This window comes from Tubulanus polymorphus, chromosome 3 (genome assembly GCF_964204645.1).
Source record: "Tubulanus polymorphus chromosome 3, tnTubPoly1.2, whole genome shotgun sequence".
Taxonomy (NCBI): Eukaryota; Metazoa; Nemertea; class Palaeonemertea; order Tubulaniformes; family Tubulanidae; genus Tubulanus; species Tubulanus polymorphus.
In genome coordinates this window covers 4689568-4703810 of record NC_134027.1, presented here as the reverse complement: position 1 = coordinate 4703810, position 14243 = coordinate 4689568, and the positions used below count along the sequence as shown (strand labels likewise).

Below are 14243 nucleotides of genomic sequence, written 5' to 3'. Positions count from 1 at the left end.
AAAGAATAACTATACGTCACTTTATATCTCACTGACCAATACATTCGTGATTTATATTCATATAGAAATTGTTCGATTGAATTTCGAAAGTGAAGTGATATTTCTCATACTGTCGATTGAAATCTTCGTATCGAACAGCAATTTTACAGTTTAGCCTATAATTGATTTCTAATCGGTAGAATGACAATTCGACACGACGATTTTCGACCCTACACTACATTTAACATATATATGTACATATACCGGTACTTACGTTGAGGACGAGATAGCCTAAAATTCTGACTTGGTCCTGTTTTCTCAAAAAATAATGCTGGCGATAAATCCACGAGATGAGGTGAAGGTTCACTGCGCGTTTGATTCGTGCGTGTGTCTGTCGTCGTTCATTGATGACGTCGTTTGAATCACACGGAAGCAAAAATACTAGCAATCAATTTAGCTTTAAAATCGACTGTATCCTCCATGTGTGAGGCCGCAGAAGTATTATCGACATAGAATTGATGAAATTGACTTTTTCCAATAGAATGCAGAGATCGAGCATTAATGGATGCACAGATTGCTGAGTGTCGATGAGGTTGCAGACCCCGCAACGTAAATCGGCGAACGCGCGCGGTAATTTTCAGAGCTGAATTAAGATATAGCTATTCCGGGGCCACTTACCCGGGCGACAAACTCCAAACATCGAGCGTCATTTCAAACTATTTGCGCTTAGGGTGTTCTTCATACATTAACCGCCGTGTTGGCCCTACCGAATGAGCTTTTTTAGACGTCTACACCTACAGCAGTTGGAAGGTAGAGGACGATGACACCTACTACTTTTGAGGTTTGCCGCGTATGGTCCATCCGGCCAATCATCGCAATTAATTAGCACGGAAGATGATGCTCTTGAGGGGAATTTAGTGTGGATACGGATCCGGATGCGTCAAGCGCGCAAACTCATGAGTCTTGATCTATTTACCCCTTACTGCATTTATCCGCTGCTGTTAACATTTCGTATCTCTACGAACAGAAAAATGAAATGACAAACCCATAGACAATTAAGTTTTCATTGATAATAATTGCTTTATCATACTTTTTCAGTGAATAGTCATTCTTTATTAGTAAAACCTTACGTATAAAGTACTTTTAATTTGTAAACGGCATCTATAGAAATTACACATATACATGCATAAGCCTATAAACTTTTAAAACTTTATCCCATATGATTAAAGAAATATTGTAAATGAAAGCAACTTTCTATTAACATAGAAAAAACACAATATGTACTAAACGTAATATCGTAAAACAACTATCATTATATTTTTCATACATACTGATTGTATGAATAGATACATTTTCAAAACATTCAATAAAATTAAATATTAAATTTTATAAATCGTAAAAAGTCCGTGTATAATCTTTTTTCAACACAGGTTTCATCGTCATAATTCCTCAAGAACTCAAGTCAACGCATTTAAATCCTTATCATATTGAGACCCCTCCAATGAAGTCGTTTTATTGATGGGATAAATGTTTTGAGGTCCTTGGAATAGATATGAACGTATCTGTTTATTGTTGACGTGAAACATCTTCCTCTATTCTTTCAATAGTTCCAATGGTAGCATCCAGAAATACATTATCCCCTAAAAAACAGAAAATTAAAGTTATGATCAATTAATACTCCCACCCAAAACTTATTCAATCTTAATATTGTTTCAAAGTTTGATATCATCTAACAATTCCTACCTGATTTGAAAGAGTAAGTAGCTTTAGCGCAGCTCACAATGCACGGTAACCCATATTCCCTTGCAACAACAGCTCCTTGAATTTTACACAAAGAAAAAATTAAATGGTCTTGTGATGTGCAAGTTATTTGAAATAATACTATCGAATATATATATAGTTACCATGCGATAGAAGGCCACCTATTTCTGTAACTAATCCACTAATGAGAGGAAAGTATGGGGTCCAACCGACATCAGTGTATGAAACAATCAATATTTCTCCATACTGCAATGAATTCAAGCTACTAAATAAATCACGATTCGTTGGGCAATATTAACTTCAGAAAAATAAAGCAAATCAAGTGGTCATGGAAAAGTTAGTAAACTGTACCTGAATGGATTCGGCTTCTTTCAAACTTTTCACAACACGAGCCTTCCCTTTTATCTTACCTAAACTGACAGGAACACCTGGAAAAAAGGAGAAAAGTTAAGTATGTATCCTCTGAATTCAAGTAGATATTAGAAAAGGCAAAACGATAAAGTAGATAAAACCTACCTTTCAATCTGACTGAGGTAACGAAATAATCATCAGATTCTGAGCCTTCATCCAACTGAAATAAGTAATGGAACTCATTGAGGTAATCATGCATAACGAAATAAAAGAAATAACGTAAATGAATGCCTACTGCAATTGGATGCCCAGTATTCAACACAGGGAACTGGAGATCTCTTTGTAACGGGAAAATACGTCTTCTTCGCGTTGCCCTAGATTGAGATATTAATTGACAATAAATATATGTTATTTTAAACAATAATGCAAGTGTATTTCCTAATGATCAATTCAATTTGTAGACTTGTATAACTGCACATGGGTTTGTATTGTAATTTGTTTGTTGTATAGAAATACTAAAAACCTCCGGTTAGGTCGGAATAATAAAATCGAATTTGAATTGATTCTAACTTCGGTAGTTTTTGTGCAGTAAATAGTGACACTGACATGGATGCGTGGAATGCGATTAAACCTTGATATTTTACTTCCGTAAACAAAACAAAACAAAACGATGTCAGGCAGTACTGATGTCAGCAGATACAGTAGTCAAATATCTAGCTCCGATGTTCCTGTTGTAGGGGAATCCTCCGTACATCGCCTGGTACTCAGACTATCAAAACAGAGGTTCTTGAAATACGTAGACGTTCAAATCAAAGGCAAAGCGCTGTGACTGTCCTCACTCCAGCCTGTGTATTGACCGTTCCGTGGCTTCCAATTCCAAGACAAGCATTTGGTTAGATGAATATGGAAGAGAAGACAAACATTTCCTCGGGTAAAAAACTCTCCTCGACTCATGAAAGGCTACTGCAAGAAATTTTGACCTCACTTGAAAAGCGTCATACAGTTTGTGATGTGATGGTGTCGCGTCACAGTCCGGCCGATCAAAGCGAACTCTACAGCTGGGAACATCGACATAACTGCGTTTTACCGGACGATTTAAAAGAGTTTTACAGGTCGATGGATGGACTGTTGGTCAAGTGGTCGACGAAGGTCATCGATTCGAAAATCGCGCTCGGCCGAATGGAAGTGAACGGCATTCTTCATCTGGGTCGCATCGGCGCTACGTTGAACAGCATCAATAAGGACGCTCCCTCAATTGTCGACGTCGATCGCGACGACGCAACGGATCTCGCGAGACCTCGTTTCGACGCCAGAAGTCGTCTGTTCGAATTAGATCCTTGCGAAGGCCACGGAAAAGTAGCGCTCTGTTATAAGAACACGAAAGCCGGCGTTCCGTCCAGTAATCCGGAGATATGGTTCCTCGATCGATCGTTCGAGTGGCATTTTCTGGCGGAATCGTTTTCCAAATATTATCGTCTGATGTTGATCCATCTCGGTCTGCCTCAATGGCAGTACGTATATACAGACATCGGACTCAGTAATCAATCAAAACAATGGTATAATCTATACACACCGATACAGTTAGAAATGGACACTCATTTCAACGATTCAGAATCTGTTATTAATAGCAATACTGTTCATAATAATGTATTAGATGTTGCTAAGTTGTTTAAAGGTAAAGGTGAAAAGAAAAAAGTTACTAGCGCAACTGCTGGTGCTAGAAAAAAACCGATTCAAATGTAAATTTTATCATCAATTCTTGTCACTTTCCACCCATTAACAAATCTCTGATTTTTCCATGTGATTACACAAAATTCCCTGAGTAAATCAGAGAAATTTCTAGATTTAAAATGTTAAAATTCATTATTTTTCACTGGATCACTCACGCCATGATAAAGAAACACAAGGTCAATAACATTATCCGAAGTTTTCCAGGCTTTTGCTAAAATTTATTAAATTCCCTGAATTTTCCCAGATTTTTTCCAGATTTTTCTGATTCCCTGAGTTTTCCAGGTCAGTGGCCACCCTGATATAGGCTATACTCATCAGTGCGGTTCAATAAAGTTTATTCGTTCGATTTTTTATATAATTGTAGCGTTAATTTCTGGATTGTTCTTCGATGAATTATTTGTTCCATTATACGTACCTCGCTATGAGTCTTGCGGATCTCGTCTTGATCAGTTTTCCAATTTCATCATGCGTCAGGAAAAACAATAGATCTTTGTCAGGAAGTCGACTCTGAAAATAATATCAACTCAGCGTTGAAAAATAAGTTAACTGCAGGACGAACAAAGATGAAGCTTGTGCTAACCTCTTGAACCATCAAAGTTGCTAGTTTCCAATAAGCTTGTTTGAACGCCTCCATCATTTCAATTGAAATCGACTGAAAATGTTAGAATAGATGAAAAACATGAAAGAAGAATCATCAGTGGTCAGTGTATAGACGATTTTTCACTAACTTTTCCCCACTCTCTTTTTCCAACTGCTTCTCTCGCCCAAGGGATTAGCCACTTGAGAATGAATCTGAAAAAACAATTTTCTCAATACCAAGTTTATTTTCATTATTTGTTGGTAATTTGGATGTACAATGTATTGTAGTGTAATACCTAGTTTTAGCTGTTGTTGGTGTTTTTAGTTTAGCTATTGTATCTGCCACGGACATAACATCTCGGTCTAGCTCATTTTCAAATCGTTTGGTTTTCAGAATTGCCTACAAAAATATCGAAAACGTGTGGGGATTAACATATGAAAATAATTTCATTAAAAAAAAGTCTGAGCAGTTTAGTTACCTGTATGGATGGAATCAATTTGGTGGGTTCAAATCTCCAAGACGTTTCGCGTAATTCAGCCTATCATAGAAAAAATATAGGAAATTGTTCAAAATCAATTATTAATGAGTCAATGTCTACCTAAAACTGTCACATCAATCATACCTCTCTCACGCATCTATGTCCATGTTGTGCTAAGAAATCAGCAAACTGTTTCTTAACTTTGCCACTTCCCTCAGAGTTCAGCCATTCAACTGCAGTCTAACCAATAGTGAAAATAAGAAATTACCATTTTGGATAAAAAGTGCTTTCAAAAAATGCTAAATCACATTGTGTATCACTATAACGGAACGAAACCAAAATTTAGCAAACCTGGCTATCCAATTTCAGAAATTCATCATCTTTCCCGATTTCAGAAATACTTCTAGCAATTTCCTATAAATGAGATGTATGAGGATATGTATCATCTACATGAGTAAGTTCATACAAGAATTCAGCATTAGTTTTAAGTATTTGTAAAACAATGTATTTACCCGTATGCTTGCTGGAACACCAGCACTTAACACATCTTCACACTTCGATAATATCATAGCAACATCGCTTGATATCTCAGCAGTCCACTCTAAAATAGATTTACATATTTAGCAGTAAATTCAAGTTTAAGTGGCATATCTCTGCTGGCATGTATAGATACACCTAAATGTAAATTTACCTGTCTTTCCTTTTGATAGAACAGTGACAATGAGCAAACTCCAGATAGCAGAACTTGAAGTATTTCCCACTGTGTCAAACCAACACTAAGGTATAAAAAAAATGTACATATATTTCGTTACTTTGAGAAATCTTACTATGAAACTAGTATCGAATTCATGTAGAACGCATACCTGATACATGTCTGGGTGATACAATGTTATGTTTTCATACAGTTCTTGTACACTGTCACCATCGATTTTGTATGTTTTCAAGACATTCTCCCACCGCTTGGTCATCTTCTTTGCTACATATCTCCCCTTGATGGTAAAAAAAGATGTTTTGATGAAATTGAAAATTTATCCGCTGCAAAGGCAGATAAAATTCAAAATAGAAATTTAATTTAATTTTCTTAAATATCGCCCAGCCCGAAAAAAAATGCACAATTCATGTGTTTTAAGAAATGAATTATTTCTGCTCATAGATTATAAGCAAGGACTTAGACAATTACCAAATATCCATTGAAACCTGCAAACAGCCTGTTGAAAAATGAGCCCTTTCCAGTGTATTCTAAAATCTGCTCCTCTGGATAGTTGTCCAATGTCTCGCCGAATAAAGAAACTTCTGCGTATACATGATTGTTTCCAGCAACATGGTTCTCTCCAGTCATACCCATGTGCTTGAGATAAAATATCATATCACATTAAACCAACAACTAGCCGCAGTCAACAACGTTTTAACAATAAAAACTCAGTACTTACAAAGATATTGATGAATAGATGATTGCGACAGACTGACATGAACTTCCAAAGATTCAAATTGTTACCAAGTTTAAGTAATCGCTGCTCATTGTACAAATTCTGAAATATTTAGATTTTAAGATACAGTGATTGTCAATGCAGTGAAATGATTTATGCTGGTACATACATAATAATACATTGATAAACTTACATGGAACACATAATTAATTGATCGTCCAAAATTGTCTAATCCCAGCGGAGTCACCGCTGATGGCATCATCTCCCTTGAAACAAAGATTCAGTGATAAATACAACACAATTAACACTGAAAAAAATACTACCACAAAAAGTTTCACTTAAAATCAAATGGAAATTTTCAACATACTGGATATTAGCAGTGGTCAGCCATTCTTTGTCACTGGCCAGCGGTGAATCAAACTCGTGGATCAATTCGTAGTCAGATTCTGTATCGAATGATGTAATGGGTCGAGCCTTGAGAAAAAACATTTGTGCATGAGTTTGAAGATTTTATCAAGCTGCGGGGCACCTGAATTGTCATTTACGGTAGGCCTACCTGAAGCAAATATAGACAGCCACCATGTACTGCCCATTCAATATCACGAGGATCCCCAAAGTATTTTTCCATCTGTTATTCAAAGAAACAATTTGTACTTAATAAACAGATAGTGATAAAAAGCATTTATTATATCGGCAAGATGTTTGATGTTACCAGTACTTACGAGGACACCTAAGTTTCCCAAATGAAGAATCATGGCATCTGTTAAACAACACTTGGCCATATCCTTTAGTCCTACTTCCTTGATTTCTGTGCCTCCGTCTTCTAGAACATGCATCTGAACCTTCTTTTCACCCACTTTTTTATCAAGTATGGCTAATTTATCATCCCAAGTGCGAGACAAAGTAATAGTGTCAGGTTCTGCCTCACCGGATACAACTGTCTGATGTAATATAAATTCAATTTGATAACGTTTTCAAGATCCCGATCAAAAGGTCACGAAATGAACACTTCATAAAACTTGCCTCCCCGAGTCCATAGTTGGCATTGATGGTCATTACAGCTGGATCACCGGTCAAAGGTTCACGAGTGAATAGGACTCCTGATGCTTCCGATAGGACCATCTCTTGAACAACTACACCCATCACCGAGCGTAAAGGCTGACCATGTTGTCTATTTCATTAAAAATATGTTTTTACGAAAACATCACGGGGACATGGATTTATTTTCCTACATATTCATTTGTGTGGATAGGAAGGCGTAGAAAAATCTCTGATATTAATCAATGTATTTGGGAAGACAAATGTGTATGAATTTTCTGTCCCTTTATAAACACACTAATAGATATGACAGGGGAGTTGAAATCAGTTTCACAACAAAGTTTTTACGGACCTTCTATATTCTACAGCTTGATAAGCATACTGAGATGCCCAACACTTCACAACTGCATCAAAAACCTTAAAGATACAACATTTCATAATCAATGCAATTAACTCTTGACTAAACTATAAGGTGCTTGCATAAATGAGATGGTGAGTAAAGCAGGGTAGGCATAAACAAAACTCAAAACCGAAGAAAGTTTTAATCTAAATGAGAAAAACCCTTGAGTTTTGCCTAAACTATATGATAGAAATAATCATAGACGTTTTATAAAGAAAAGGCTATAAGACTATGCTTTAGGTTTTTTATCTATACTACCGATGAAAGCTCTTGGAACTGGAATACATCCCAGCTAATACGGCTACAAAACTATGATACACAAAAACAAGAGCAATTTAAAGTCTTATCACAAGATAAATAAAATTTCAGGGGCCAGTTCCATAGTCGAGTCCATAATAGTCTTAAATCTTAAGACTGGTCTAAAGTTGTAAGATTTGTTATAGAACTAAGATGGTCTTACATAGGTCTTAAGTCTAGGCTTGATAAATAGAAAGCTATTGAAACCAAATACGAAATGCAGAAACCTAACACAATCAAACACCAAGAAAACAAAAAACATGGAAAACATCAAAATCTTACCATGATTTCAATGTAATATCTAAAGATAGAAATACAAAGTTATCAATTATTTCTAAAATAGAAAATAATCCTGCCAATATTTACAATACAAAAATACATCCAGTTTTTTAGGACGTGTACAAAAAAAAGAGATCAAACCTGCAGAAAACCTTTCACACCAAGTATTGTATCCATTTGCCCAGCAGCAGACATCTCAGTACCATCTTCACCTGAAATAACAAACACAGTATAATTATTGATTGAAAAATATGGGTGAAATATTCAACAATCATTGTCAAAAACATCTTAATTAAGATAGCGCACTAATTACCTGCAGCAGATGAGCGCACTGCTAAAAGTGTTTCATCCTGTTTATCACCAAAAACTACTTTCATTTCTTGTTCAATAGCTTTCTGAACCGAACTGCAGATGGCATACTGCTTAAAGGCAGATACAACATCTTCACAGATATCTTTAACATTACCAGTAGCATTTTTCCTGAATGATATATAATTGATAGAACATACATAAATCAATCCTTAGATTGGATGGAGTTGTTTAGGTAATAAAAACAATTCTTACAGCACAATGTTTTCCAATTTTTCCACTTCTTCTTTCAAAACCGGGTTTTCCTACAAGAAGGATGAATCGGCTTCAATCAATGACAAAGAAGTTAAGTACCTTCAGTAAGTTATGTAATGGATCCCTTACCTTCAGTTGAATCTCATAGGCTTTTATCGATAGGCAGAATCCATTCGGTACCTTTACCTGATGCAAAAAAAATGAAGGCCCATTGAAATCAGAATTATGTGGATTGTGAACAATAAAATCATTTATTGCAGTAACCTACGTTAGAAATACTCAAAGTAGTCAAAGATCCTAGCTGTGCTCCTTTGCCTCCGACTAATGAAGAGGAGCAACAGGCAGATTTTGTGAAAGGTATACATATCATCTCACGATCATTAGCACTGATTTCTGGTTCTGATAGCAGTGGATACTGTTCTGGGGCATTTACAACGGGTAGTTGTGAATCAGTGCATCTTTGACATTAAATAAACAAGATTATGGATTATTGAGCTAATTGAAAATATGGCATTGTAAAAAATTCGAATAAATGCATCGATACAATAAAGGGTTATACCATCATGGTAAGCAATATATTTCATACATACCTGTAAATATATTCTGCTAAACATCTCCCTGGTGAACCATTCACCTCGACACAGCCAGACATTTGTAAAACTAGATTTTCACCGCAGTATAGTTTTGATGTTTGCGTAAGATCTATTTTGACTTCGAAATGCTTTCCGCCTGCGATGAAATTTTCAGTTAGAAATACTGAGATTACAATAATCAAAAATAACAGATTACGGTAATGAATTCAATGGATATAATTACCTGCATTGAATTCAAATGAGTAACATTTTGGAGGATTGAAATATTCGCCTAGAATAGGTAAACTCAAACTCGCTGAAGAAATTGAATGCTGTTTGCCACATGGTTCAAAGAAACAGCCAACTGTCCAACTGAAAAATTATCACCACTGTTTTTCAGGGATTTTTTCAATCACTAGGAGTACGGATCCCCTGCCCACATTTCCCCCAAAAAAACTCATATCAAAAAAGATGTTTTTTTGTTATTTTCTGATATTTCTATTATTAATTTTCTTGAATTTAAATAATTTTTCATTTTTATGTTTTGCCTGTTCCCTTCCATTCTAAAATGCCTATGATAGAACATTTCCTGAAATTCTTTATCTTCTCCCTTCCATTTTTTTCTTCAAAAAAATCTAATCCAAGCAATCGAAAAAATGGCCTTACATACTGAATAAGTTGTTTTAGTATAAATGCTTTGAACGTACTGTGAAAGATAATCTGGATAGCTCACTACACCGACACAGAATGAGGTTCCATTCTAAAATAAATGAATTTCCGAACATTGTTATTGAAACGCTAAGGCATACCATTAAAGTGTACTACAGATAAGGAACTCAAATAATTCACTAGGCCTACATATAAACTATATACTTACTTCAAGCACAATCATATGTAGAATACTGCGATGGAATGTTTTTGGATCATGCTCTCCTATGCAACAAGAAAATATAGTTGTTTTCACTTATTATTGGAAAGAAGGCGTAAATTAGGATCTTCTTGAGATGTATGTGTACAGAAAATCTACCAAATATATGTCTTCTCATTCCTCTTATATTCAGTGTTTGACACTCATGGCCCTGGATGAATATTTGACCTTGCATTTCCCCAAACTGATGGTACTCCTTTCTATTTTTTCTTAAAAAAATGTATAATGAAAATGTTTGATAAAACGTTGATTTTTTAATTTTCTAATTTCACTTGTTAATAGCTGGGAGACATTTCTGAGTCAATTCTTGATCATATTTTATTGTACAATACACTCTAAGATAAGATACAACATTGAACTTTAATCTCGAAATTGACAATCACTGAATTGTTGAAACTCGGGTAATAAATCACCTCGATACTGATCTAGCACAAAAAAGGTCAAATAACAGGATTTGAATAAAAATTATTAGGAGTAAGTGAACTTACTGTTTAATGGCCACTTCGTAAAACTTAGAATCCCATGGTTGTCTAGCAATTGCATCAGCCAAAGCAGATTCGTCCGAATCTTTCTCCGTTATAGCAACATCGGTATATGCTTCCCAACTGAAATACAGTATTTTGAACATACAGAAGTATTTTGAACATACGGAACCATCCAAGAAAATGAACAACATACTTAACAATATTACACTCACATAAACACGAACCGTACATGAACAAATTCATCGAGCGATTCATTATCTGCACCAGTCTTCCTACACTTCCTGTCAAATGCGATATTCAAAATTTAAGATTTTCAAGGTTATAACACCCGGGCCTTAACACAGATATTGTTTTATAGCCAACCTCATTAAACCGTTATAACTGATTCGCCAGCGATGCATAGGTACGAGCTGTTCAAAATGAAGTCCATCAGTTTTGAATGCAAAACCAGCAGCGGTATTATAAACAGTCGTCGCTGGATGGGAAGGATGTTGGTAATAACCGATTCCGGGTAATTCGATAGTCAACCATATTTCACATTGTCTGTCGAGTTTGCGCGATATATGCATTACCATACAACAACCCTCTTGATTCTGAGCAGAAAAAAACATACTGTCGACTTGATCCTGAAAAAAATAATTTCTTAAGATTTTTTTAAATGGTAAAACTGGACCCCGAGGAGACTTTACTCAGTCCTGGAAGACAGGTTTCAAACGACTCCTTGCTGCTTCCAATTTCTCACTCCCAAATGGCCAGGCAGAGTAATAATGATACATACACACCTAGAGTAGTATGCAAAGGGTATCAATTATTAGTTAAAATTAAGGAAATGATGAGGACAAAAGCTGATGGCGATTGTGGTTTGAGAGGTTTGTAGTTGACTCTCTCTCTCTCTCTCTCTCTCTCTATCTCTCTAGGCCTATACTCAGGGGAGGATCCAGGGGGATTGGTAGACAGTATTGGAAGAAAATTTAAGGGCACCTTTCAGATCTTAGGGCACACCCAGTATCCAGGTCAATGCGAGCGCCGAAGGCGCGAAGTCCTTAGATGGGGGTCTGGGAAAATTTTGAAAATATGGTACCATTTAAAGGCTTTTAGAGGGCTTCTAGAGGCTAGCAGAGCAATCCAGAATAAACGAATTCGAGACAAGATTTCAACAGATGCAGATAAAAAATGAAGCTGGCGAACCCATGAAAGAATGGTTGTCGCCAACTTCGCCTAGTGCCCCTATAATCTTTAAAAGTGCCCCTTAACAATTACACAGAATACGGCTAAGTGCCCCTTCATTGTTAACAATCGGCAAAAATTGCCTCGTCTTCACATTTATCCTTATGTCGTGTGCCATCTTCCAAACCAAAAGTGCCCCTAAAATTTTAAAAATTAGGCAAAAAAGTGCCCTTTTCTTCAACATTTTCCGCGTATAGTGCCCTCTTCTAAAGTACGAGTGCCCCTTTAGCCCTCCCTGAAAAGGCAAGGACAAGGTGCCCTTATCTAAAGCACGAGTGCCCCTTGCAAAAGGAAAGTGCCCTTTTTAATTTAACATGATTAAAGGCTTTACAAATATGATTATCTCTCCTCACTTTCTCGGCAGCAGTATATACCGATTAATTTTATAATTATGCCCAGATTACGGACACGGAATTAGCGGTTGCTGAAATAATGCCGTCAAAAATATTGCCGGTGAAATTTCGAAGGGCACTTAAAAATTCTAGACCGTATTGGGCAATACGGCTAATACGGTCTGGATCCGCCTCTGATACTGTTGTGTACATGCCATATTTGGATGCAACAATGTATCATGGAGAAACAGAATACGTCAAACACTAATGATATTCTAACATTGAAGTTTATTCATTTTCCAACAAATGCACAAGCAATAACATGAATAAATGATAAGGTAATCTTACCTTTTTTGTACGACTGATCAGTTGTGGATTGTCCATATTTAATAGATTTTTATCGATAAGTAGCGCAACATTTTCCTTTCCAATTGAATCTTTGGCAAATTTCAACTTAGGCACATTCAATTTTTGCCACCATAGGGAAAGCCTTGTAGCGCAATATTTGACGTAATACCACTTTCCTTTCGAACAAATAAACAAACAAATATTAAAAAAGAAATTTACTCTTCATTGAACTGATTTTGTATGAAAACTGAACGGAAGTTCTACCTCGTCTTTTAGCATACACCCCTAAGATTGGTTTTGGATCCCATTTGAATAGAAATCGCAATGATGTTGACAACAGCACAGAAAGTGTTCCAATCACTATCACTTGGATAAACATCATTAAACTGTCATTCGAGAACAAACAAATTCAGCTGATTCTTATTAACTATTTCAAAAACAACCAAACAGGTGTTGACAATAGGCAGTGATAAGGTAAAGTGGCATTCGCTTGTCAACGGGTTCAGAGCCGCCAGGATCAGAAGTGTCAAAAGTCACTGGGAAATGTAAATAATAGTTGTGGTTAAATCGTGGTGAGCATTGCATGATTGTCATCGGCGAACTGCTAAGTAGCAAAAGAAACAAGTAGAATTTTTCCCGCTGGCGGTGGCGGGCCGGGTCTGGGACCGGAGTATATCATTCTGCAAACAGAAACTGACTCACAGAAGTACTGATCCCATTTGTCATACAACGGAATTTTTAATTTTATAGTCTATGGTCATACCGACTCTGTATACTGGTTGTTTAGTAGATTACATAGTTTCCCAGCGGCGTGAATGTGCCCGGGTTGGTCTTGCACCAAAGGTTCGCCGTACAAACAGAATGAAACATACAAAAAGTGTGATAAAAACGCGGATTGAAGAACAGACTGATGAATACGTTGAGCCGGCGGGCCAGGATCCGTCTCATGAATCTACACCTAAACGGGTTTCTTCAGGGTCGTGTCGAAGCGGAATCACTCCTCAATCCTTCAGCCCCACTCGTCTTTGGATTTGTTGATGGAGTCTGCTTTTCCTACTCAAATGCGTCGTTGTCACTTATACCTGTCATCGATGATGCGGCTGCTGCTTGACTAGATGCATCAGCGGTTTATCACGGTGCAATATGACAGGCAATTTATTGGCAAACGAAGAGAACGTCGACCCTGTCACTCAAACGAGCAGATTGTATCCTTCCACTGAATTATCGTGAGACGCATCCTCGGCCGAGAGCGGAGATTAATAATCGAGGAATCGTCGCCCACTGTGACTAAGTACACGGCAGAATATATACATATATATATATATATATATATAAAGATACAATATCCATCTGTACTCAAAGCCCTATCAATTTCTCTTGGAGCTTTTGCGTTTATATACATGGATATAAAGTGGCGCCTTTCTTAATGTTGATGCGAAAATCTTTCCTCTAACAGAAACAGTCTA

General features: G+C 36.6%; 2 protein-coding genes across 3 annotated transcripts; one reads left to right on the top strand and one right to left on the bottom strand.

Moving 5' to 3' along the window:
* Window positions 1-1132: 1132 nt before the first annotated feature.
* LOC141901321 (rifampicin phosphotransferase-like) lies at window positions 1133-13306 on the bottom strand. 2 transcript variants are annotated; one of them, XM_074788485.1, is made up of 39 exons: window positions 13042-13306; window positions 12778-12953; window positions 11234-11496; window positions 11083-11151; window positions 10874-10990; window positions 10485-10594; window positions 10335-10390; window positions 10165-10217; window positions 9702-9829; window positions 9476-9614; window positions 9154-9343; window positions 9015-9071; window positions 8886-8935; window positions 8635-8801; window positions 8463-8533; window positions 7698-7762; window positions 7327-7478; window positions 7030-7244; window positions 6864-6935; window positions 6675-6781; window positions 6501-6573; window positions 6311-6409; window positions 6061-6228; window positions 5744-5869; window positions 5572-5656; window positions 5393-5481; window positions 5232-5294; window positions 5025-5120; window positions 4881-4940; window positions 4698-4801; window positions 4551-4614; window positions 4403-4474; window positions 4238-4329; window positions 2387-2465; window positions 2257-2311; window positions 2092-2168; window positions 1884-1986; window positions 1723-1797; window positions 1133-1619 (listed from the first exon to the last, which is right to left on the bottom strand). In XM_074788485.1, the coding sequence occupies exons 1-39, from the start codon at window positions 13157-13159 to the stop codon at window positions 1546-1548; spliced, it is 4029 nt and encodes a 1342-aa protein (XP_074644586.1). In that variant the 5' UTR covers window positions 13160-13306; the 3' UTR covers window positions 1133-1545. The 2 variants fall into 2 exon arrangements, with proteins under 2 accessions (XP_074644586.1, XP_074644588.1); XM_074788487.1 differs by lacking the exons at window positions 10485-10594; window positions 11234-11496; window positions 12778-12953; window positions 13042-13306 and having other exon boundaries at window positions 11083-11154.
* LOC141901322 (tubulin polyglutamylase complex subunit 2-like) lies at window positions 2719-4162 on the top strand. The gene has a single exon (XM_074788488.1). The coding sequence runs from the start codon at window positions 2989-2991 to the stop codon at window positions 3832-3834; it is 846 nt and encodes a 281-aa protein (XP_074644589.1). The 5' UTR covers window positions 2719-2988; the 3' UTR covers window positions 3835-4162.
* Window positions 13307-14243: the final 937 nt, after the last annotated feature.